This window comes from Phoenix dactylifera, chromosome 7 (genome assembly GCF_051530095.1).
Source record: "Phoenix dactylifera cultivar Ajwa chromosome 7, Ajwa_hap1_PhDact_Kaust_v1.1, whole genome shotgun sequence".
Lineage (NCBI taxonomy): Eukaryota > Viridiplantae > Streptophyta > Magnoliopsida > Arecales > Arecaceae > Phoenix > Phoenix dactylifera.
The window spans coordinates 34,639,659-34,666,771 of record NC_143196.1 but is presented as its reverse complement, the minus strand read 5'-3'; the positions used below and the strand labels follow the sequence as shown (position 1 = coordinate 34,666,771).

Genomic DNA, 27,113 nt, shown 5'->3' with positions numbered 1-27,113 from the left:
AGTCTTTATAAATAATTTTCTTTTAGATGCAGTCTATAACTCCATCTCCAATGCAAGCAACTTCAATCACTCAGAATTAATTAAAACCTTCGACTCCAATAAGCTACCCTTTGTATCTTTTTACTTATGGGAGAGGTTACAAAATTGTTCATCATTTTTGTTGTCTAAACAAGCCATATCTTTCTCATGATTTTATTATACGAAACTAACAAGCATTAACCATTTCCAATCCTTGTCGAGGAATCATTCGAGTTCGGCATTTGTTTCTAGGAGAGCCTTCTTTCCCATTCCTTCACTTGCGTTCTAGTTTGAGTGAAAGCTTGGCAGGAGGATTTAGAAGTAACCCCAACTCTTTGTTTTTTTTTGTTTTTTTTGTTTTTGGTAGAAGAAGTTTTTTTGTGTTTTTGAGTCCTGTGATAGCTGATGGAGAAGAAACCAACACGACTAAAACTCTCACCCGTGACCGTTGCATGTGGCGAGAAGATCGGTTATAATCAGGGCATTGTTGGACCACCAAAGGGCCCCAAAGACTGACTCACTCGTCTTTGTTTGCCTTACAAACTTGAGAAATATATAACCTATGCTAATAAAACTTCATGGAACGCAAGAAAACCCCTAATTACGAGGAAAATATTTGACAACTTCCAAAAAAAATAGTACAATAGTATAAACAAGGAATTTTTAGGACTACTATGATTAAAGAATGGTAAGTAGATCCAATACTAGTCTTTGTTTCTTTTTGATGAAAGTGTAATTATCGTTTCTTGTGATTTCTTTTACAAGCAAGAAATAATTCTGAGAAGATACTATTGCCAACAAGTGAGTCTTATAAAATGAGATATTTAATTAGCTTACTATAAAATACTCGCACTCGTAGGTGGGACAACTAAAACAATTGTCACCAGTTGCAACAAAAGAAACGAAAGGTTTACATCCCAAGTACTTGAAAAATGGGATCACAGAAGCAAGAGGTAGGAGGGGAGCAAAAGGAAAAGTACAAAGAATTCCTTGCAATTGTTGAACTTCTGGAGTGGTTATGAGGGAGGGAGGGTGTGCAGGCTGTGGCTATTTAAACCCAGCCTCCCCTCCTTCCCTGGCAACTCCATACAATAACACAAGATACGAGTACATAAAGATGAGTGGCTTCACTTCAAAAGGCCTCATGGTCCTCTTCTTCCTTGTGTTCCTAGTTATGTGTCCCACCTTTGATATCTGTGATGCAGGAAGAGGATGGGATTGGAGGGCAGGCGATAAAGGGCAGTCCGGCGGAGGGTTGAGCCCCACAAGCCCAAGCCAATCAAGAGAACCAAAATCGAGGCTAATTCTGAGTTCAACACCTAAACCAAAACCACAACCAAGCCCGAGCCCGGGTCCACCAGCCCTGCATGGGACGACATTTGACGTGCTAGATTTTGGAGCTAAGGGTGATGGCATCACCGATGACACTAAGGTTGTCGCAAAATCATTATTTCTATTTCCACCTTTCGTTGTTTTAAGATAATTGATAGAGGATATGTAAATATAATTGAGAAGTAGTCATAAAATAATTTTTTTAAAATTAGAATTATTAAATCGATCTCCTTCTATCAGGATCTTGGTAGCTTAGCAATATGATTTTGTTTGATGCAGGCTTTTCAGGCTGCATGGGCAGCTGCTTGTAAGGTGGAGGCATCAAAGATTATTGTTCCTTCTAAATATGAGTTTCTTGTGGGGCCAATCTCGTTCGATGGCCCTAATTGTGGAGACAATATTGTGTTTGAGGTGAATATTATTTTGTTTAAAAAGTATTGTACATGGAATTTTACCTTTCAAATAAAAAAAAACTTAAGGAATCTCGTCATAAAAAGATTATCTTGAGATTAAAGGCCCTAGGATCCAATCAGCTAACATATTGGATTTTTTTTAGGATAAAAACATATGGAAAATATTTTAATTTTATCATGGAAGCGTCTCTACATTAGCAAGCCCTTGGGTCCAATTAGCTTTCTACCAAATGGGAGAATACTTTGGTATATAAGATCTCTTTAAGGAAGCCTAGCTACCTTGTTATATATTGATCAGAACGTCGTTTGAAGTTTCATGCATTTATTGATTCGAAGTCAATTCATAGATAAAATATTGGGAGAGAGAGAGGTGGGGTAGGAAGTGCCCTATTGCTTGGTCAATGCCGCCGTTGTAAGGTAAGCAATTGTAGAGGAGTATACGAATCCATATAATTTAATATATATTTAAGTTTTCTTAACTTGGTTTAACCAACTTAATGGTTGCCCTAGTGACCTACGGCCAGGTTGATAATTAGTTTAAATTTGATAACTTTATTAGGAGATAATTAGTATAGCAATTAACTACAAGTTATTTTTCTGCTAACACTTTTTATGTCACTCCATGATGGTAATCAGACTTATGAGGTGACTTCTTTAAACAAGAAAAATTACAAGAGATCAATTGCATACCTGTTCTTTGATGATTTTTTTTTTCTATAGCTCCATGGTGGTAAGTTAAAAAAATGCTTATAGGTTCCCCAATATTTCTTAATTTACTTCAAGATGGATCTTTATCGAGAAAAGTTATTTATTCATCCCTTTCAATTCTTCGTTTATCAAATCTAATAAGATAAGGAACAATTGAGAGGAATGCAAAAATAGATTTATATTAGTATCAATTTAATACAAGAATTGAAAGAGATGCATAAATAAATTTACTTGACATGGTGGAACAATAGAAAAAAAAAATCATGAAAATAGACATATTAATAATTGATCTATCCCAATTTTTTGTTTTAAGAAACTCATCATTAATTTGACAAAACTAGACAAAAATTATCAACGAAAAAGATTTGTCTTGTATTGTTGCTCCAATTGCCATACTTTTTGAAGGCGGAATGCAGACCGCCTCAACCAAGAAGTTGAATCATTGCTACATGTCAATTGAAAACAAAACCACCAATGATCGTGCTTTCGATAGATCCCGTCTCTTGGAGAGAAAGGATTTCAAATTAGATCACTAACTTCCTCTTGTGTTATAAGAAATAAAAAATGGGGGAAGAAGAAATCTTTTAAATAAAACTAAAAAAGTTAATTATAGCACAAGAAAAATATACTTTAGATTAATGAATTTTTAGTTTTTATAACTACTAAATCATGTAGATCTACATTCTATTATTTAGTCGTAGAACAAACAAAATTAAGAATCATCTATTTTCTAAAAGAAATTATGTAAGAAATATCATGACTAAAGAAAGGTATGTATAATTTACTGATACTTTTAGTTATTTTAAATAGTAAAGTTTCAAAATACAATGATAAAACGAACTGTATTTCCTTTTCTTCCATTTCCTAATAGAAGAAAAAAGGATTGTTTTTTAACTAATTAAAGAAATACCATAACTCCCTCTAAATAACTGCTTTATTAATAATAATAACTATTATATATTATTTAAGTCAATAAACTTATATGCTTCAACTGTGTTCGAGTCCTTCTGAGCTAAAACCATGGTCTGTGGCTCAAACCCTTTATGGAACCGAGACTCATCCAATCTCTTGCAGTTGGATGGCGAAATCATTGCTCCAACAGACCCCAAGCCGTGGGGCTCAGGCCTCTTGCAGTGGCTCGAGTTCAAAAAGCTGAGAGGACTCACAATCCGAGGGAAAGGCATCATTGAAGGCCACGGCAACGCCTGGTGGAGTAACAAATCTCAGTTCGACGATGACGCAGTTAAGCATCTCTCCCACCCCCTGTTTCTAAATTCCACGTAGTTTAGAACTGCATGATTTAATCTTTAATCACAACGTCTCTCCGTTATGAATACAGCAACCGAGCAACGAGCTCAGTGGAAAGATGCCGAATGTCAGACCCACGGTAATAATCTGCTGAAGCTCGTTTCCAAAGCATCAGAACTCGTTTAAACACAGCTAAAAATTGTTCTTGCGACTCATGACAGGCTTTGAGGTTCTATGGAAGCAACAATGTAACAGTCACGGGCATCACAATTCAGAACAGTCCACAGTTCCACCTCAAGTTTGATAGCTGTGAAGCAGTCGAGGTTTCTGATATCGTCGTCTCTTCCCCAGGTGACAGCCCCAACACCGATGGCATACATCTCCAAAACTCTGTGGATGTTTCCATTCATGATGTCGACCTGGGCTGCGGTAATCCTCATTCCTTCATTACATTAGTTGAATCTTTATGCTTCCAATTAGTTGAATCTAATTTTGTTCAACCTTCGTAAGTACGTACTTAGTAGAATAAACATTTGCAATGCATCTGGCGGTGAATTGGTGATGCCAAGTGGAAAGACTACTCGAGTCACATGAAGCTATTCCATTAGCATCAGAATTTGCAAAAAAGTCTGAAAAGCATTCCATTGGCATCCTTCCAAATTTTATCTCATGAACTATATTTCTTTTATCCACTGAATTCAGTAGCTTCTTTATGCTCCGAGTTTGCTCAATTTCATCTCTCTAAGGCCATTGCGTTAGCTGGATACCGGAACACTGGGTTGCCTAACATAAATCTTAAATACCTAAGAATAAGAAAAGATATTTTCAAGAACCACAAAAATGAGTACTTCTAGTTTTCCTAATAGTATACTGTAACAGACAAACAGACATGCGAAAGGTATGGCAAAAAGTAAGAAAAATATGCAATACCAATTTGTTTAATCTTCTTCTTGGATAAAACAAGCTTCTTGGGAACACCTTATGAATTCTCAAATGCCATAAATTTTGCAGGTGATGACTGCATCTCCATCCAAACAGGATGCACCAATGTCTTCCTGCACAACATAAATTGCGGTCCAGGCCATGGAATCAGCATTGGAGGGCTTGGTAAGGATGACACTGAAGCTACTGTCTCCAACATCACAGTCCAGGATGCCAATATAAAGAACACAATGACCGGTGTTAGAATCAAAACCTGGCAGGTAAAGAAATTCTCTGATATGTCCAAAATTTCTCTGAATATTCTTGAATTCTATAGAAAAAAAAACAAAGTTATCTCCTTAATTTTGTGCCAGTTTAATTGAGTAATATATGAATTTCTGGCAACTTCAATAATAACTCATGATTTTCTACAAAAAAAAAAAAAAGAAAATAAAAAGGAATCATGAATTCATATGATATCCATACTTTCTAATCCATTTCTGCATTTACTAACCACTACATCTTTCTTTGCCATTCTAATACATTGCTGCAGGGTGGTTCAGGCTATGCTAAGAACATAAGATTTGAAAACGTGATAGTCTCCGGGGTACAGACACCCATAATCATCGATCAATTCTACTGCGATCGCAGCCGATGCAAGAATCAATCATCAGCAGTGGCATTGTCAGAGATCACGTATGAGGGCATCAAAGGGACTTACACATACCAACCAGTGCACCTCGCATGCAGCGATAGCGTACCATGTTCAAACATTCACTTAAATGATATAGAACTCAAACTGCTAAACGAAGATGAGCACGCTTATGAACCCTTCTGCTGGCAAGCCTACGGGGAGCTGCAAGGCCCGACCGAACCTCCGATCAACTGCTTGCAGAGTGAAAAGACAAAGATCAACCAGATGCATTCTGATCAGGGTTCAAACTGATAGGACCTCATTCCCAGCTATATATGTATAGATGTGTGGTCCTTGTGATTCTTCCGGCCCCCTTCGCAACATTGCTTAATTTCAAGAGACATATGCAAGTCATACTGGATTACCAGGGTTAATAGTGTATGCAATGAGCTCCCCTCTTTAGGGACTACAGTGATCCTTCAGGTTGTAATGGTTCATCCTCATTGCAGTGATTTATGGAAGAATATAGTTTAGTATGTTGGATGCATGCGGCGTCTATGTGGTGTTGTAGGCATCTCTATATACGTATCGATTCAAAGACAATCGAACACATGATCATTTTATGGTTCGGTTGATTCACTATCTATAGCGCACCAAATTGGATTAGTGTTATTGTGTTCGGTACGCTAACATAAACAACAAAGTCTTTTTTTTTTTTTTTTGTGCACAAAAGGAGGGGTGAGGGGAATTAACCCCACCTGCGTAACCGCCTCCCCCCCCCCAACTAAAAAATATTCGATGCAGGTAGAAAGTTTCTCATGCCCTCCCCACCAGCACGGGCGAACCCGCATGTGAGTGCTACCACCTCGGTGGTCAAAGTCTCTTTTCAAGAATCCACACAACTAATATAGCACTGTCATTTATTATTTTGGACTTTCAACTGTACCTTGCCAAATGCCTCCTATTAATTTGACAACAACTATAGTTATACTTTTATTACAAGAGAAATTATAGGGTGTCTATTACCGATGCACATCAGCATTGTTGACACCTTTGATCACCTAGGCTAAGAGGTTTGTTATATTAGCACAAACAAAAAAGAGAAGAGGCGAATAGGACGGCTGATTGGGTTGCTTCCTTTGCTGCCCATCACTCCGGAAAGATCTCATGGATATGGTTTGAAATTATACTTTCATTTTTTTTGCTACCTATTGTATCTTGACTTAGTTAGTTACACTCACATCAGATTAACATGAGCGACTATTTTAGCAAACACACACACAGAAGTGGAGGTACCAAGGTAGTTACACTAGTGAACTTAAATGAAATATTTATCTTGATAGGAAGTTATATATATGAATATGCTAACGTTATATTTTCAACTGGTGCCGGCATTCGGGTGCAGGGACTAGTTGAAATTAAGTAATGATCTATACTTATGTGCAATATTCCTTTTGATAGGGCCTTATGTGCAAATTACTCATGTTAAAGCATCAAACTAGTCTCGGCACCATGCGTGCCGAGATTGGTGGCACTTTTACAGTGGGCCCTTAACAATTTAGTACTATTGAAAGGTTTTCATGTGCAATGCACGTGATGATTTTGCAGCCCTCCATATGTAAACTTATGTGAAATATTCCTATTCGATAGGAACTTACGTGAAAATTATTCATTCTAAGTTTCAACTAGCACAGGCCCAACGTAAGCACTTTTACATCATACCCCTTTACCAAGATAAATATTACTTCGAACATTACATGTGCAATGCACGTGATGATTATTTCTCAACGGCACGCGAAGGTGGGCTTTTCCTCGAAGTATTTAAAGAGATGGTCTTCTCTCTCTTCTTCCCCTTCGCTCTTCTCCCTTCTTCTCTCTCCGTGACTCGACCGTTCCTAAATCCTAATGCGATCGCGATGACTGGAAACGAGTTCCGATTCTTCCTATCTTGCGATATAAATCTTCCAGTTACCTTCCGGATCGAGAGATTGGAAGGGAACCTGCCGCAATCTCCAGCTTCATCCGGTAATTTGGCAACGGTTCCTCTCTCCTCTTTCCATATATAGGGTTTCCACCTTCTTTTTATCCTCCTCCTCCTCCTCCTCCTCCTCTCACCTGAAATTATGGTTATTGAAATATCTTTCTCACACTGTTTCTTGTTTTCAGCGATTAGGGTTTATTGAAATATCTTGTTCACAGTGTTTCTTGTTTTCAGCGATTAGGGTTTGGTCGTTGCTGTACCCGGGTTTTAGGTTTTGATTCTAATTCACTCGTTATAGTGATCCTCCTTGGGCGCTTTAGGCGTTTTTTGGTCTGATTAGGATGAAAGGGATTTTGTTTCACTGCCTAGTTGAAATCTTTTGTTTGATTCGCTGGAGTTCACGTGATGGGTGCTTCTTTGACGCATTGATTTGGTATTAACTCGTTATTGAAGTGTTTAATCTTCTTAGGATGAGCGGGACTTGGTTTATTGTCAAGTTGGAATCTTGAATTTCCATTATTAGCGCTATTTGTGCCTCTTTGATGTGTTTTAATTCTTACTCACTCGTTACAGTTATGCCTAGTTCAATATTTTTGAGATCTTTGATATTTCTAGTATGGATGCAATCTTGTTTGATTGCGAAATTGTAATCTTTTGTTTGATTTGCTGTTCGCTTGCATTGTAATCTTTAATCGTTTGTTATAGCGATGGATAAGAGAACCCTACTCACGTCTTTAGTCTTGTGAGGATGACGGGGATTTCATTCCACCATCAAGTCAAAATCTTCCGTTTGATTTATAACAGTAATGATGACGGGTGACTCTTTCATGCTCTTGGAGAATTTCAAGTTGAGATGAATTCCCTATTGATGAAGTATTTTGTTGGTCGACATTCTTTGACTTGAATTATTGGATAGTTTAGGAAAATAATTATATCTGGGAGCTGCAGTAGCAGTAGAGTCCATGCAAATTGCAACAGTTCTACACAGATTATATATATCATTAGGGTAACAGAATCTAATTTTCAGTTTTATTGAATCTATTCTTGAGTGTATAAGTTTTCTTGCTTTGTGATGGTCCACAGAACTTGGCATGGCCACTGGGAACAGAAATGCAGAGCTATATGTTGAATGCACCCTATACATTGATGGGGCCCTTTTTGGGTTGTCCACGAAAACAAGGTTTGCTTATTCCTGATAACATACAAGCAAGGCTTCCTTGGATATATTATTTGGTCTTTACAATCACTGGGACTTGATATAGGACTTAGCTATTTTCTGACCTTTTTGAGATCTTATAGATTCACGTGATCTAACACTTCTTGGTTGTACTCTTGCCAGGCTGGAATCTTCGGGATACCCATATTGCTGGAATGAGCTTATAACATTGAGTTCCAAGTATCGAGACTTAACTTCTCAGGCACAACTGGCATTCACTGTAAGTTATCGGGATCCTCTGTGGATGCTTCTACTGGTACTTTAGAATTGGGTAGCTTTGATATTTTAATGCTGCAGTTCGGTGTTTAGTTGTGAGAAACCTAGAATTCTTCTGAAGGATCCATATATCTATAACTGGAAGTTGGTACATCTGTAGAAAATTTTATCATATAAAACTTCTGCCCGTAAATTTTAATGCTGAAGACTGATAAGCAGTTCTCATTAGTCTGGTCCAGCAACCATTGTTGTTCTTTCTTTTTTCATCATGTGCTACATTCGCTAAAATATGTGATGTGAAAGCACGTTATCAATCCTTTGCATTTATGATATATATTCTATTGGAGACCTTGTCTGAATTAGAAAGAAAAAAAAATCACTGTTGGAAGAACGGCTGCAATAGCTATACCCTTTTTATACTTGATTAAAGCATTTCCTGTTGTGTTTACTAGAAGAAATTATCATGCAAAACCTTCTCATAAAGCTTAATGCTGTATGCTGAGAAAGCATTTTCTATTTCAGGTTATTCAATGATTAAAAGTTGATATTATTCCATTTGCTTACCTGCTTTATTGTTCAAGTTTGTCTTTGGAAAGTTAATAATCAGATCTGTGCATTTATAGTAAAGATTAATTGAAGCTTTGTGTGGAAAAACAATTATTGTCTGTGGGAAGTGGGAACAACATTTGCAATAAGAATTACCTCTTAAGCATTGTTTATTGTTTTTCAGCATAGCAGATTTAAACCATATGATGTATTTGAAACTCTTAAAATTTATGTCGTGTTGATGGCTTGATGCCATCAAGGTTCTTCATTCTCATGCTGAGGAGTGGGGCGTGTTGGGTTTGAAATATCATTTAATACTAAGGTTGAGGGGGTGGCAGCATGTAAGATACATCAAAGCATGCTTGGTTAGCATGATATTTATATGTACAAACTTCATGATCTTGTGATTGAAAATCCTTATCAACAGCTCAATGACGCTTGCTGCTAAGACATCTCTGCAATCCATTGCATTGTTCTGCATCAACCTTGACTGTAAAAATCATTACTGTTTTGTCTCTTATAAATTGCACAGACATTTGTTCAATGTAAAGAAAATAAAAGATCCTGCCTATAGACTATGAATGCATTGTTTTACTTAAACAGTCCACTTTTATGATTGGCTACCTTGTCTGAAATGTAGCTTTATTTTAAGCCTACATTTAATATTTCTCTTTGGGCATTGTAGGTGTGGGATGTCTCATGTGGTAATGGTGTTGGTTTAGTTGGTGGAGCAACTGTTTTTCTTTTTAATAGCAAAAAGCAACTAAAAGCAGGAAGGCAAAAGCTTCGACTTTGGCCTGGGAAAGAAGCAGATGGAACGATCCCAACCACTACACCTGGAAAGGTTTATGAGAGACCCTTATATGAATCCTTTGATTCATTTAGTCATGGCAGTGATGACTAATTTCTAATTGCGACCATATCTTTCCTTATGGGCCTATTTATTTTGCACAATTGCTTGCAGAATTGAATTTTTTTTTAAATGTGTTAATCGACAGGTTCCTAAGCATGAACGAGGGGAAATAGAGCGTGTAGAGAGGCTTGTAAACAAATACGAGAGGGGGCAGATACAGCGTATTGATTGGTTGGACTCTCTCACATTTAAATCTGTGGAGAAAATTAAGGAAAAAGAAAGCAGTAGAAGTGACAGTTCTTGCCTCAGCCTGGTTGTTGACTTTTGCAGTTTTGAGCACAGAGTTGTTTTCCAGGTTAAATTACCTCTATCAAGAACTCTGTTTGAGTTGTATTTGCTATATAGATTTTCGTAAAAAAATAATTCAGTTCTTATATTTTAATAGATTAGTTTTTGCTCTGCATTAAAGGTGTAATCTGGACTATTGTTTGCTTCCAAGTCTGAGAAATTGCTCTTGGTTTGGTTGGACCAAAATAAGTTACATTTTCAGCAGTTTCAGTTGTTTTGATCTAGTTTTCGATAATTTCAGTTGAAGAAAAGCTATCAAGAAATTCTAAATTGTCACGTAAAATCAAGAAAAATAAAAACAATGAAGAAAAATAAAATCAGTCAAAAAGAATTGATATCAATTCAAAGTACGTTATATTGGTTAGAATATCTAAATCTATTGTATTAATAACTTTGCTTGGAAAATCACACATGTAATGTTCAGAAACCTATATTTAAAAGTTTACTAAATATTTAGCATGAAGAACCTCTATATACATTGAATTTGGCTTCATAATTTAGTTTCAAATGAACTGACAATGTTGGATTGAGATTGGGCCTTGGTATGCCAAGACTAGTTTAAGCATTACATAAAGAAAATTTGATATCATCAAACATAAAGTCTTTCCTTATTAGTGATTGATGCCAATTCTATATGTTTCCAGAGCAACATTGTATAACTTCTGAATGAGAATATGTCACATTCAGTTTAATGTATGTTGATGGTTGGTAAGGAGATAAGCAAGAAATGGAAAATGTAGAAAGATGGGTAGATCTTTCCTCTTGATTTGTACCCATGAGTTCCAAGGAAGTTGCCATGCTTGCTGCATTGAATATTGTTTAAAAAAAATTTGAAAATCGATCAGTTCATTCCTAAATTGGTTTTTTGTTGCAGTGCGTACTTGCTTCCTGAATGAAGTTGATATATTTGATGATATTCTGCAAATTTACATGTTTTTTAATTTTAATTGCAACTTAATTTTTTCAATATTTTCATTGGATAATTGGTGTTTAAATTAGTGACTATGCGGTGAGAAAGACTTGCCTACTTTAAACAACTCTGCTATGACTACTCTCAGTTATATGTGTCATTTTTGGCTTCATAAGATTGTGGAAAGCTGCACCATCTGAACTAGCAGCACCAACTGCTTTTGAAATGACTTTGCCGTTCATTATTTATTGACATCTAATGACTAGGGAATGTTTAGAATCATTCATTCTTCTCTATTATGGTGAAGCCTTTGATTTATTTCATGCTGACTCCATCTATGAGCAAGAGATTACCATTGCCTAGTTCAAGCTGCTAGGTTGATATATGCAGAAAACTTCAGTCTTACTGCTAACATTTGGATGTAATTTAATTTTTCTGTTTGGTATGTAGGAGTCTGGAGCAAATTTTTATGCACCATCTCCTGTATCATCAACAAATGAGCTTGTTACCATATGGGATCCAGAAGTCGGAAGAAAAAATCCTTCAGAACACAAACAACTGAAGCTTGCAAGGAGCTTGACTCGTGGGATAATTGATAGGGATCTAAAACCAAGTTCTAATGAAAGGAAGTGAGTTCAAAGTGCAATCCTTCCTTCTGTTGTATCTTGCAGTGTCCATGTATCTATAGCTAAGTATTATGTAACTACTAATTAAGATGTCTTTTCTTTTCTTTTTGTTTATCTTCTGAGGGTCACCGGTGCTATTCATACTGGTATAATACCATATTGTACTGACTCAATTGTACATCTATTGGCACCAGCACAACAAAAATGGGATGCATACCATGTATCAATATGGTACTTTAATCGGGGCATAATAGTACTGTTAGATACAGTGCAACTGGTATGCATTGATAAAATCCTTGCTTCCTGTTGTTTCTAACATAAAGTTAAAGATGCAGCAAACCTGAATCCTAAAATTTAATACAGCTATTTCTTGGATGCTATAAGGGTATTTATGTTGATCAAGTTTAAAAATCCATGCCTTGGAGGGCGAAACTGTAGATTATTTCTAACAATATGATTTACCAGTAAATTAGGCTTGCAGTTTCTGAGGGGCATCTTAATTATCCCGTAGTGGTTGGGCCTTTGTTAATTTTTCCACTTTAGTTTTAAGGCAAAACTGTCTGGAGAACCATGAGTAGTGCAAACAAACAGGAGAAACTTTGAAAGTAAATAAATAATTAAGTAAATGCTTTATGGTATACGGAAGTGAGCAATTTACAAAAAAAATGTTCTTGGTTAGGGAGTATATGCAAGTTTGTGTGTGATGGCTTAATCCTTCCCCCCATTTGTATTCACCTTCTTGTTGGCAGGATTATGACTCACACTTTTTTTTTGTAAATAACTAATAGGAAAGTTATTTAAAAGTAAATAAATACTAAATATCTAAAAGTTTAGATTGTCATGATGTATGGAAGATAGCAATTTCCAAAAGTGTTTCTAGGCTAGGGATGATATGATATAATATGTATGACGATGGTTTATTGACATAAACACGAACACGTGCACATGCATTCATGTTAGTATCTCCCTTGTCTTGATGACATTAACCTTCTTCTTGATTTGATTATTGTATACCTCATGCTTTTTTTATGTTACTTGAGGAGGGCTGTTAAAATCCTTTTTAGGATTCTTTTTTTTTTTTTTTTTTTTTTTGAGAGAGGCTTAAAAGTTTGTTCGAGATGGCAAATATGTATGGTCAATGATGGGGCAAAGTGAGTTCTATGAGTTGTCATGGGAATAAATTTCATAATATTGTTGCTGCTAATACAGATAGTTTGAGATGGTGAATAGGAATGATGTTTCGGATGCCACAATCCTTTTCCTGTTGTTTTGAAGTTTAGGGAAAAAGTTGATTGCATGATATGTGCATGAACATGCATGGGTGCTTGCACAATGAGTCCTTTGGTGGAGTTATCAGTTTTGGACTGTAGTTACCTTTTAGATCTTTGCATATTCCAAGCCCTATCACTCTGAAAAGCCACTAACTTGTGGGCACCAATCTGGATGCTCATCGGTGGCTATTAAGCTATCTCCACGACAACAATTTGACAAAATTGTTTGTGCATGCTTGTTCATGCAAATTTGCATTGTGCACATCATAAATCATAGTCCACATTGTCAATTGCATTGCTATATCTTGAAACTTAGACGCTTTCTGACTGTTCTACAGAACAAAACGTTTATCCTGTTATTTAAACACCATTCATCTTGTGACCACTTGGTTCATGGATAAGAAGTTCCAAAATAATTTGATTTACTAGGCATTCTAGTTTCTACATGACTTGCATAGCAGTGAATGATTTGTCATTGATGCAAATGACCCATGCGTTTTCTTGCATTTTCCACGATGACATTACCTCAGTAAGTCAATAACTCTGCCAGAGGAAATAAGAACATTGCATCCATCCCTACGCATTTTGTATGTATGTATGTATGCATAGCCTTGTTTATATGTTTAGCTAATTTATTTTTCTCTGATTAGAAAGCTATGTAATTGTTTATTTTTAAATCTTATAATTTCAGGTCAATACAGAGAATCCTTAAGTACCCTCCAACGCGCACTCTGAGTGGTGAGGAGAGGCAATTGTTATGGAAATTCCGTTTCTCTTTGATGTCAGAGAAGAGGGCCCTGACTAAGTTTCTCCGTTGTGTTGAGTGGACTGATGTTCAGGTTAGTATCATTATATTCTACTCATAACTTGTATTGAGAAGTCTTCATTGCTTCCTTTCTTTCTTCTTCTTCTCTTTTACATCACTACTGTAGTTCCTTTTCTTTACTGTCTTGCCATTGTCTGGTTCCACTACTTGATTTTGTTATGTTTTGTCCACCACGAGGGAGGTTAGTTGATTGGGAACATTAATCGCAAATGGCACTTGCAAGAAGCCTTTGCATGTATATACACATGATCCTTTTATGTTATTCTAGTATGTTATCTTGACATTATCATCCTGTAGTCAGTCATTTAGGTTAACTGAAGATATACAGTTAGATCTCATTTTCTTCTAAGTTTTGGGAGATGGTTAGTTTGTATCTCTGTCGGTAATATTACTCTGGCATTTATCAAAACAAAAGGGAACAATTGGATAATACAATGTTAAATAAAGAGCGGGGACTGATTGTCTTGCCACTTGTGATAATTTCCTGTATCCGATTTTCTCATTCTAGTTAAAATTCTACTATGTTAAAGTTTTCCTTAAGCACTGTATATTATCAAAAGCTTTATCCTTTGGACATCCTAAAATCTCTCTCGCTCTCTCTCTTGCATGTGCGATCTCAAAAGCTTCATCCTTTGGACATCCTGTAATATATTTTAAATGCATGCTCTAATAATGATGTAAAGTAATAGTATATTATTTTGTATTATGTTTATAATTTCAAAGTAGCTTAATCTGCACAAACACTCCCAGTTGCAGTTTATTGAATGGGCCCTCAAATTTGTCTTAGTTTGATTCCTTGCTTATTTAATGTGCTTTTGAGTTAACGTCTACAACTTCTGTAAAGCCTTATAATTGGACACATCCATTTCTTCTTATTGACAAGTCTTCCCGACACTTTTTTTGGTCATTGTTTGGAATTTATGAGGCTTCCCACGTTCTGTGGGTAACAATCCTGTTTGGTATTTTAGGATAAGATTTGATAGTAATTTCTAAAGGCTGGTTTTCACATGCTTGCAGACTCAAACACCATGACTTGCTTTATATTTGTAATATATTTATTCTTGCAATATTTCTTTGCTAGTTTGATTCATGTTAAAATTTTGTATAGGAAGCAAAACAAGCGATTGATTTGATGGGGCGGTGGGAAACCATTGATGTAGCTGATGCATTGGAACTTTTGTCCCCAGTTTTCGAGAGCGAAGAAGTGAGTATAAGAACTTTTACATACTGTACGTGCTTATATGTTTTTTACATGGATGGCATATGCTACTATCAGAATGACATCATATAAACTGTAAGGAAACCTGGAGTGTTGTGGTGCCAATGGTAAAGATGATATTTAAACTTTGCTAACTTAATGTCTTCTGGGTTGTGTCAGTTTTATCAGACATGGACAGGTCTTGCTGATTCAATCAGTAAACTGACCACTTGTTGGGCTGGTTGGCAAATTGGACCACACGGGCTTAAAACCTTCTTTAAGCCAATCAAATTGGCCTATTTTTCTCTGAATTGGCATCCCAGGCAGGTTTTAGTGAACCATCATAGCAGATTCTGTAACAGAGTTGATTCTTCTTGTCTACGGTTAAAGGATAAATACTACAAATTATGACCATAAGTTTAGAATTTAATATGACCTGATCTTCTAATGATTAACTATTTTTTATGTTGAAAGTGGTTTGATCAACAGTCAAGTTTCTTTGGACTTCTTGTTGGAAGACCGGGACGTATGTTGGTTTGACCTGCTAAGTTTTAATATGGGCTTGTTCATCTTATTCATCCACCAAGTGTTTTTCTTTCCTTAAAAAAAAACCTTTGCTCAACATGGCTATGTGAAGACTTGTCTGTCATCTCTTTGGGTAAACGAGTCTGGAGATTTTTCCATGATTAGAATTATGTCGTAGATTGACCGATCGAAAAAAACCAATTCTTCTTGTTTGGAAATACCGTAATGAAAGGGTGATAAAGACATATTGACACCCTGGCAGTGCCTATTCTTGAAAGACAAGTGCAAGATAAAGTTTGGTATGATACCTTTGCAATTCATCCTGAATTGTCATGTTTCATTTGCTTATACAAAATTTGTTTTAAAAATTTATCATTCAATAATTGTCTCCTGTTGCAATTTACTCCAAACAGGTTCGTGCATATGCTGTAAGTGTTCTCGAAAGGGCTGGTGATGAAGAACTTCAGTGTTATTTACTTCAGCTGGTACAAGCTCTTCGGTTTGAGAGATCGGATAAATCTCGCTTGTCACTTTTTCTTGTTCAACGATGTATGTTGTCCTTCCTATTGAAAATAATTAAATAAATCCCACTTGATGCTAAGACTAATTTCCTGTCTGTAATTTGATATGAGCATATTTTCCTTACCGTCATTAATGCTGCGATCTTAGTATTGCTATTGAATTTTCAACCAAGATAAGTTGCTTTTCAGAGATTAGTTCCTGCAAAATGAACGGAACATTAATGGGTTTTGGTTGGACATAATCGGGTTTGGGTCATAAATGGGCCGACACAGCTAATCATTAAGTGGGTTGAGCTTTGGTTCAAAGGCTTGAGACACTTTAACCAAGTTGACCCATTTAATAATTGGGTTGGTTGACAAAATTACAACCCGAGCCTGAAAATGACCTATTGTTAATCCATTTAACTTTGTTTGCATTTGGTATGGCACGCCCGGTATACACTGGTACTGACTGTTACAGCGTACCATGCTCCACATTGCCTTGCATCTTAACCATCAAAAAACAGTTTCTTCTCACTAAATTTTCTGTTGATGGCAAACTTTAAAATTACTTTTTAACTCTGTTCCTTGTGGTTTCATTACTGCTGAACTCAGCATCCATACTTTTTTGCAATTGTAGTGTGTTCTGGGCTTTTTGTCTTGACTGACCTTACCTTAGTATACTTGCTAGAAGTTGCACAGTTTTTTACATGAAACGTGCAGAAGTTGCACAGTTTTTTGTATGAAACGTGCATTCTCCCTTTTATTTGTACTCGTCCCAAGTATTGAACTTGGGTAATCTTGGAGGCTTGTGTATCTGTATGAGGTCTAATCTTGTACTTCATAAGGTAGTTTTCTTATTTTGCCATTGGGCCTTCTACGTGTATTGGAAGGTCCCATATATTGCCCAGGGTTGCCTTTGGTATGAGGTTGGCACCTCACATCAACATGGCAGTTGCAAATATTCTTAAATTTTGATGGGTTATTCTTCAATCCAACAAAGACTGCTCCATATTGATTGGATAAGGTGTTGTTTAAATTATTTTTTGAATCACTGTATGTACATTTTGCATTCGGGCTGCTTTTTATGTTTTGTCACTGGTGAGACTTCTGACTTTCTTTTGTTTCTAGTGGTTGCACTTACGTTCATTATAGTGTGTCATCCATTTTTTGTAAGAAATGGTACCTCCTCATTTTAGGAGGGGGGGGGGGACCTTATTACCAATATGGGTTTCAATTTCCCCCTCAGAAGCTGAGTTGTTGATTTTGCTCAAATATCATCAATCTCCAATTTTCTTCTTTCATGCACTTTTTTTGTTGGCTAAAAACATTTTTGCGCTTCTACAATTTTGTTCTTCTGTCTTTGACATTTTGATATACAGATTTTGTTTTTTATTATGAATAACACTAAGGCTAAAAGGAGCTTGATGTTCATGAGTAAGTTAAGCTTCCTTCATTTTTCTCGTGAATGCAAAACTATGGATAAAGAAACTTGCATTAATTTATTTTGATCTATCATTTTTCAAATTTTGCAGCATTATCAAATATTGAGATAGCTAGCTTCCTTCGCTGGTATGTAGCTGTGGAGCTTCATGATCCTACATATGCAAAGCGTTTTTACTGCACCTATGACATGCTAGAAGATAGTATGGTAAAAGTATGTCAGTTTTTACTTACGATGTCAACTTTAAATTAAGTGCTTTTATCACTTTGTTGAACTAGATTTGATGTAACTTTGATATATATATGGGGATTGTTGTGTTCTTAACCTATATTGACTCTTTATGCTTTCTTGCATAAATTATTCAGTGTTCTGGTTAATGGTGATGCTGCAATTGCTTTGTAAAAATAACTTGAATTTCTCACACTTGCTGTCTTGAAAATTATGTAATTGCACTTTGTTCCATCAGCCACAGCATTTTGGTTGTTCTCTGAATTATGAGAATATTTATGCAGCCTTGGACTTATGATGCATTTGCAGCATATGGACTATTACCTTCCTATCATTGTAGATAAGGAAGTTCATGCATGTCCTTTTGAAAATTATCATGCATTAGGTTGATGCTACGGAGATCCCAGTCGTTAAGTGGAAGATGTAGTTTTTGATCCTTATCGGCCTCATTTTGCTAGAATTTATTTTGATTTTTGATCCTTATAGGCCTCATTTTGCTAGAATTTCTTCTGACTATTACACCTGAGATGGTGGTCATAGAGCCCAATGAAATGCTTTTGGACCTTATCTCTAAAATCAGCTGGTGGTATGTGCGAATAGACTAGAAAACTCATAGGGTTATCCATTTAGAATAAATGCAAATGCAATATTCCTTATCTCTAAATTCAGCCGGGAGTTTCTGTGGGAAGGTTAGCAAAAGGCATAGGGGAAAATCTATGCAGCAAATGCAAACACTCTATTGCTCCGAGTACTCCAAGAAATATGCTCAAAGCATGAAGCTTATTGCAACTGTGGAAGTTAGGAACTGATGGATGGGGAGCTTGATCATGCATGGTGATGGTGGTTTGATTTTGCCATCATTTCATCAGGGTTTTTTTCATAGATGTCCTACATACTTGATGGTATCTTGATTTTCCGAACATATGACATTCTGGTTACCTGATTCCATTTATGTATTCATAGATTACATCACTGTTACCTATAAACGAGCCTTGGCTTGTCTGTAGTACTTGGTGCTTGGTAGTATAAACCACTAGGAGTTAGAATATATGGAACTTTGTGCAGCTATGGATTGATTGCATCACAAGTGCATGAGTTGGAATATCATGCTGGTATGTCTACATGTCTACGATCTCTACCACAATCACTGTTTTAGAAATCGGCCGTAGCCACTGGTATAGCGGTTTTGGACCTAAACTACTATGCAATGTGTTGTAGTGGCCTCTCGTAGTGTTTGGGCCTATAGAACCACTACATTGTTATTTTTTATTTCAGCGGGTACTGTGTGCCAGAACAGGTTTATATGGGCATACATTAACTATTGGCGTTATGAGAAAGTTTACCAATAAAAGGGATTTGGTGTGACTAGGAAAGGCTTGGTTTGCTACTTTTTTGATCTTGCAAAGTATGATGAGCAAGATGAAGAAGCTAGTGATGGGGAGAATTGTAAATGGTAGAACAAAAATTAAGAAGGAAGATCCAAGACGTAGCTTTGAGCTCCAAATTTTGGAATAATATGGCATTTGCTTTGAAGTTCCAGGAGCCCTTGGCATGTGCTTAAGGCGTGGCCATGGGTTATGTATGGGGCGATTCGATGAATGCTAAAAAGGAGATGGCCTATATATGGGGTGATTCGTTGAATGCTAAGAAGATAGCCTTACATTTGAATGAAGATGAAAAGAAGTACCTTCCAATTTGAGAAATTATTGATTCAAGATGGGATGTAAAACTTAAAGGCCCATTGCATAGGGTAGACTAGTTCTTTAACCCTTACTTCTTCTATGCCAATAAATATAAAATTGAAAACGATGGGCAATTATGGATTACCTGGTTGATTGCATTTTGAAATTCCATCATAATGATCAAATTTTGCATGATGAATTTCAAGGGAGATTCCCTTATATACAAGTGCTACTAGATCATTTGGAAGGGAGATGAGCACTAGACAAGGTCTTGGCCTCAGCTTACTAATGTGTTTATTGTTAGTGATATATCTTTGGGTTCATGTGATATGAATAGCCTATTGAGAATAATGGATGTTTTAATCACCGAATGAAATATATGAATGTATAACTTGCGTAAATAACTTATGATGTTAGATGGTGATGTTTTATATGTCCTTGCTTTTTTTCTCCATTTTTTGCATGAAGTTGATGCAAAGTATTACTTTTTGATATTTAGTAAGAAAAGATATTGATATATATTTTAATGGCCCACTTTGGGTTCGTTGTGCCTGCTATCCGCTGTCTGCCATGAAACTCCCGGGCTGCTACATGCCCGCTGTTCACTTTTTTAATATGGTGATCACATTAAGCAAATATCAAATTATTGGCACGTGTGGCCTACCTTTCGGTATTCAAAATGGAGACACTGTGGTAAGAGTAACAAATGTATTGCAACTTTTGAGGTGAAATTTGATGGTTGGGAATAGGATATTCTTTTAACAATTTGTTAGCTGTCATGTTTACACGCTCTCTGAGTTGTTCTTTTGGTTTACTGTGTGGGAAAATAGTCTTGATGGTTTTACTTGCCTAAAAGAGGTTAATTTTTATAGCAGTTTAGCTGTCTAAATCTTTGTATTTGTACTTTCTTTTAGATCAATTGATCAGAACTATTTCCTCTCAAGAGTAATGCAGTTTAATAGACCACAAAAGTTTTTCTAAAAACAAGTCTGCTTCTTTGTACTTTCAATTCTTGAATCTGAATGTTTTTACAATTTTTCTTTTGAATAGATGGAGGCTGGTGAGGATGGAGATGAAGATGGGTTTAAGTTGTGGCACAGTTTAGTGCGTCAGACAGAACTGACAGCCCAATTGTGTTCTATTATGAGAGATGTAAGAAATGTGCGTGGTGGAACACAGAAGAAAATTGAAAAATTAAGGCAGCTTCTTTCTGGACTTCTTAGTGAGCTTACCTATTTTGAAGAGGTATTTGTTTTGTCTCGTATCCATCATCGCATTGTTTCCAAGTTGATGGCTATGTGGCTGGCCATTTCAATATGATTCTGTATCTCCTCTTCAGTTGTTTATGTTTTTTCCCCATTTTTTTAACCTGAATCTTCTCTGTTTATTGCTAATCTTTCTCAGCCAATTCGATTACCTCTAGCACCTGGTGTACTCATAACCGGGATTGTGCCATCAGAGTCATCAATCTTCAAAAGTGCATTACATCCTCTTCGTCTAACATTTCGAACAGCAAATGGTGGGACTTGTAAATTGATTTTTAAGAAGGGAGATGACCTCCGACAGGATCAGTTGGTAAGTGCTGAAGTATTACTGTTATGAAATGGTTAAACTGAAGTTGTTGCTCTTCGGATTTACATACATTTTGATTGTTCTAACTATCATGCTGCTCTTTTTTGGTCTATATATTGATGAGGTCTGAGGTTGGCAGATGTACTCATGTTATTCCGTACCGGCCCGAACCGAACGGAATGGAGGATACCGTACTGTACCGGTTCGGTACCGGTATCGGTACGAGTAGCGTACCTACACTTGGTATGCCAAAAAAAAATCCGTATGGTACCCTTCCGATATTGTGCTAGTATGGCACCGGTACAAGGTCCGGTGCTAAGACGGCGAATCTTGGATGTACTCCTGTAGGATGGTAGGGTTTATTTTTGTAGAACTTATACATGATATTTTAATATTTTTTTATTGTTTTAATGATATCTGGCAGTAGAGTTTCCACTCTATGCTCTAGGAATTTTTTATGCTCAAGCTGATCTGCCTGGATCTTTATTGCCAATAGCAATATTTTGATGGGCATACTAAATTGCTACGATAATGAACACCTTGCATTGTTGCATGCGCTTTGTAAGCATCATACATTCTAAATGACATGTATTCGTAAGCTGTGGTTGCAACAATGCTGCTCCTTTATTTATTTTCCTTGTGCATTAGTTAAATAATTAACACATCCATATTCATGTCATGTTGCTTCTGCTGTGGGAGAAATTATATTTATTATGCAACTCTGATTAAGCTCTGTTTCTCTAGGTGATTCAAATGGTTACTCTAATGGATCGGTTGCTTAAGCTGGAGAATCTTGACTTACATTTAACTCCATATAGAGTGCTTGCTACTGGGCAAGATGAAGGGATGGTGGAGTTCATTCCATCCAGCTCTCTAGCACAGGTACTGTGAAATCCTTGCAGGATGATAGCTGATTGCCATGGCAAATTGTCATCTATATTGTCTTGGAAAATTCCATGACTAAGAGTTGTAGATTGTGAATAACAATTATTGGAGTCTATGCTCTTTGAGTTTATGCATGGCAACTTGTCGATTGTATGGACAGAAAATTTTGTGACTTTAACAGCTGTACCTTCTGCATAATTCTTATTATGGTGCAGCACTCAGTCTAGGGCTATACTAGCTAGCAGATTTCTAGGGTAATTTTTCGTATAGATTTATGCTTAACCTTATTATTTGCCTCTTTACCAACAAAACAATTTTTTCAACCTTCAATAAGAAGATCGCTGTCCTGCATCTATGATGTTACTCCTGGCATTGACTGGTAAATTATTGTTTCAGATCCTATCAGAGCACCGTAGCATTGTGAACTATCTGCAGAAGTTCCATCCTGATGAAGATGGACCATTTGGTATTACTGCTCAATGTCTTGAAACATTTATAAAGAGCTGTGCTGGCTACTCTGTTATCACATACATATTGGGAATAGGAGACAGGTAGGTCTTCTATTTTTTCTTTGCAGTGTTCTATGTTCTAGTTAACATTCATTTTCCATTAATCGTATTGTGAGTAATTTGCCACTTATACTGAAGGACTTGCATCTTCATATGTTATTCATGATAATAAATAAAGAACATGATAGAATGTGCCACTATAGGCACTACAGTAAAACTAATTTTATTTTATTGCATTTTATGAATTTTGAATGCAAAAGATGCCTACTTATAGTAACATAGGCATTGACATCAACTACCTTGGAGTTGTCTTTGTGAATCCTTCTTTGCTAAGGACTCCTTTAAGGGGTTGCATTTGCTGTCAATTGCATATTTTCCAAATTCTTCCTCAACTACCATTTATGTTTTATTTGGCGTTCGCTATATCTTCTCGGCCTTTTTACAAAAAATACAAAACTCTCCTTATGGGACCCCTCTTAGATTTTGTGCACATTCCACACCAATCCTAGTTGGTTCATCACCACTTTATGATCAATTAGTTTGATTCTTAAGCTTTTTCTTTAGCATAAACAATCTCAATTTTACCATGTGTTTACTTTGACATTTTCATCTTTGCCATGCTCATCTTGCATGACCTTTACCTATGACAAGTTCAAAGAAACAGGCTTAGTAGTCTCCCCTGGGTGTAGGTGATTTTATATGCATTTTTTTTTTGCCATCACAACTGCTTGTAACTCTTTGCGAAATTGAACACATGGCCTTGCTGCACTATCATATGCTTCTCCATCTTAATTTTTAAAAAAAAGACTAGATTCTTCTAATCCGTGCAAATTTTCATTGTTTGACTAAGCAAGAGGGGAAATTTTATTGTCATAGTTAAATATTTTTTTGGAATCAATATACCATCTTGTCATGGCTCCATACTTGATAGTTTGGCTTTTCTTACGTATACCTGCAATCATTTGACATCTTCGTTTACTTCAAAGATCTCTTAAAGCTTGTTAATCATGTTAACCCAGTTTCTCATGATTAATGACCTTCTGGTTGACATCTTATTTCTAACTATATCCTTTTTTAGCTTGGAACCTTCGAATAAATTTATTATCCTGATGCTGCACTCTGCATCTTTCTTTGTAGATACATTACTGTAAGCAAGGCAATATTTATTGAATTTCTGGAAGATATTGAAGTAAACTATTAATCTTGGTTTACAGGCATCTGGATAACCTTCTTCTTAGAGATGATGGGCGCCTCTTCCATGTTGATTTTGGATTCATCTTGGGTCGTGATCCCAAGCCATTTCCTCCTCCTATGAAACTATGCAAAGAAATGGTTGAGGCCATGGGTGGAGCAGAAAGGTACATCATTTACTAGGTGACTTTGATGATAATTATGCATTCATATCTTCCACAATCAAGATATGCTTCTTTCAGCTGTTCCCATCCTTGTTGTCTATAGGGCAGGCTTCACCGATATCATTTGCAAGTTGGATCCATCGTGTTAATATTATAAACACTTTGACTAACACCTAAGAGTTCTGTACTATATTTAGAGATTGATCTATATATCTAGGCAACCAGTACATTTTGGCATGCCAGGAGGGCCTAACAAGACTAGTTGTAAATAAATAACTATTCTGACTAATAGGGATGATGCTATCTAGGAAATTGGCATCCACACTTTCCTTTAGTTGAATATATTATGGTGAACGATTGTTGATTGGAGGAAACATAAGAACTGCCAGACCATCAGAAATAATAGCTGGAAAGGTGGATCAAAGAGATCTTCATTGGGAGAGCGATATCTTGTTTGGAGATTCTGATGATATGGAGAGTGTAAAGGCATGAGCTCCATGATATTGGAATATAACAAGTAACAAAGAGATTCTCAAAAGATGGAGATCCACAGCTATATTGATCAAGAAGACATGAGCAGAAGACAATTAATATAATTTGCAATATTGTGGTTGAGAACAGCAGGTTTAACTTCAGAATGCTGTTGAACTAGATTTAGTTTACCTCTTTGTATATGGTGGTAAGGGAGTGGTGTAGCTATTTCTGAAACCTACAATTTCTTTTTCTTACAAATTGGCAAATTATTTTAAAAATGTTTGTGAAATTTCAGTAACAACGCTTGCGTTTATTTGCACCTTAAGTGTGTTTCTGAGTATTTTTTGCAAGATTCTTGTAACCTTTGGCAATATTTTTGGGGTTATCTATCATATAGTGTGTTATAATCATTTTGTGTATTATTATGATTTTGATTGCTAGTGTGCGTTGAAGGGCCTAGCATGCTTGCTGAAGTACATATGACCATATGATATGACTTCTACAATTTATGATATAAGTTGACTGCATCATAGCTCAGTCTGGTGTTTCCACTGCAGTCAATATTATACCCGGTTCAAATCTTATTGTTGTGAAGCATACAACATTTTGCGGAAGTCCAGCAATCTTATACTGAACCTCTTTCATTTAATGGCCGGTTCTAATATTCCTGACATCGCTTCTGACCCTGAGAAAGGCATTCTCAAGGTATTTCTTCTGTCTATGTTTCCACTTAAGATAGTAGAACAGTTAATGCTAGGGATGTATCAGGTGACAATGGAACTTGTTTGTGACTAGCTTCAAGAGAAATTCCGGTTGGATTTGGACGACGAAGATTCCATACATTTCTTCCAAGATCTCATCAATGACAGTGTTAGTGCATTGTTTCCCCAAATGGTTGAGACCATTCATCGATGGGCTCAGTACTGGCGTTGACTTCAGTTTTTTCTTTGGGTGGAGTACCAACTTTTACAGATATCCTGAAGCAAAGTAAGTTCACTTGTTTATCCAGTTCCCTTCCCCCCCCCCCCCCCCTCTTTTATGTACTGATGGAGGAACATATCAACCAGTTCATTCTACTTTAATCTGAGTATGTAATATGTCTGCTTGTTCTCCCAAACAAGTCTTTAATGTGTCATATTTTTGCCATATTTTTCTTTTAACCTGGATCGTGCTAGGTCATTTAGTAGTATGCTAATTTCTTTGTTATGTTGGATACATTTCTATTACTGTTTCCCAGGCAAAGCTTTCTCTTAACTTTGGCTTTTCCATTGCTTTATCAGATCTGGAGTCTCCTGGAGCTTTTCCGGCAACTTTTGCTCGGTTATGTATATATTGTACATGCTTCCTAGAATTGGTAGGTAGGAAGGGTCCATTGTATTAATATTATATCAATTCTTTTGTGTAGTATCTTAGTGCATTAATCTGGTTTACACATCCCATTTTATGCTAGTCCATGGCTTTTTGTGCCTTAAAAATGTTTGATTTTGTTTAGGAGCTCTGCCATTTATCTTTTCAACACATTGTTATGTTGGGGGTTTATGAAAGCCATGGGTTCTTGTTGTTCTCAAGGGTCTATTTGACCCATGTGAACTTGTGAACTGGGGGGCAACAATTTTCATGGAGATGGGGGAGCTTCCCCTATCTTCCTCATATTCTGTTAAACAGAAAATGTCCCTCTAAATCTCACTTTCTTTTTCACTTATATCCATATACAATGTACCAAGGTTTACTGGACTAGTACCTAGGCTTGTACTGTGCGCTAGCCGGAGCATACCTAATAAACAGAGAGGGGGAGGGAGAAAGGAGGGGGAGGCAAGGAGCTTCAAAAGCTCCGGATTCGGCGATGGAAATCAAGAAAGGGAGAGATTCATCAGGATCGTTGTTGTACATTGTTGTTGTCGACAGGATCAAAAGTTTTGATTTTAAATAGAGTCGTTTATTACCCATTTTGACTGGTTGAGCTGTGCCCGTAATCCCCATTTTGTTTTATTGCACGCAAACACCATGATATCGCGGTTGTAGCCTTCAATGCCAGCACGGAAAAGTAGCTGGGGCCTTTATTGCACTAAAACACTGCTTCAGCTAGGAGCACAAAGTTTCCGAATGAAACATGTTCTTTTGAACCCACGTATGGTGCGGCGAAGAAATGATGCAGTGCATTCTTTTCCACAAATATCAGGTCATGTATTTTACTATTGTATATTAATAGAGAAAACCTGCCCAAGAAGATTCCAGCTGCTGAGGAATATCATGGCTATGCACCATCTTTGAGTTGGTCTCCAAAAACCCAATCGAGTTTTACTTGGATGCTTTGCTCCAACCAGGAGGGGGAAAAAAATCTTTAATAAAATTCTGCCATGAACTACATGAATCAGCGAAGACTATGAGCAGGTAGTGATCGGGCATCCCGTAACAGCCTAAGAACACCTAACGCTTTGCTTAATAGATCGATTATCCTGCACTAACAACCCATAATTCAGATAAGTAACTCGGTAAGTATTCCATAAAAAAAATACATTGAATTAGCTAAATAGGTGTACGCTACCTCCAAAGATATGAAATTTATATCCACCACAAAATCAAGTATGGTTGATATTTAAATGCTGCTCGTACTAAGAGGAATAAACAGAGACTGAATGACGGCATATAGCGAATATTAGTTCAAAAGATTCTC

At 36.6% G+C, this 27,113-nt stretch overlaps 2 protein-coding genes across 3 annotated transcripts; both read left to right on the top strand.

Moving 5' to 3' along the window:
• The first annotated feature begins 1,004 nt into the window (after window positions 1–1,004).
• Window positions 1,005–5,705, top strand: LOC103702002 (polygalacturonase At1g48100). The gene is made up of 7 exons (XM_008784265.4): window positions 1,005–1,450; window positions 1,630–1,761; window positions 3,546–3,713; window positions 3,811–3,858; window positions 3,941–4,148; window positions 4,731–4,921; window positions 5,194–5,705. The coding sequence occupies exons 1-7, from the start codon at window positions 1,037–1,039 to the stop codon at window positions 5,584–5,586; spliced, it is 1,554 nt and encodes a 517-aa protein (XP_008782487.3). The 5' UTR covers window positions 1,005–1,036; the 3' UTR covers window positions 5,587–5,705.
• Window positions 5,706–7,108: 1,403 nt separating this feature from the next.
• Window positions 7,109–25,956, top strand: LOC103702001 (phosphatidylinositol 3-kinase, root isoform). 2 transcript variants are annotated; one of them, XM_008784264.6, is made up of 18 exons: window positions 7,109–7,299; window positions 8,339–8,435; window positions 8,595–8,691; window positions 9,919–10,077; window positions 10,232–10,441; window positions 11,795–11,973; window positions 13,933–14,080; window positions 15,176–15,271; window positions 16,204–16,339; window positions 17,826–17,947; window positions 20,695–20,889; window positions 21,049–21,219; window positions 21,961–22,098; window positions 22,498–22,652; window positions 23,825–23,968; window positions 24,881–25,144; window positions 25,235–25,426; window positions 25,720–25,956. In XM_008784264.6, exons 1-16 carry the CDS (start codon window positions 7,191–7,193, stop codon window positions 24,888–24,890), a joined length of 2,166 nt encoding a protein of 721 aa, XP_008782486.3. In that variant the 5' UTR covers window positions 7,109–7,190; the 3' UTR covers window positions 24,891–25,144; window positions 25,235–25,426; window positions 25,720–25,956. The 2 variants fall into 2 exon arrangements, with proteins under 2 accessions (XP_008782486.3, XP_008782484.3); XM_008784262.6 differs by having other exon boundaries at window positions 24,997–25,144; window positions 25,720–25,914.
• The last annotated feature ends 1,157 nt before the right edge of the window (window positions 25,957–27,113 follow it).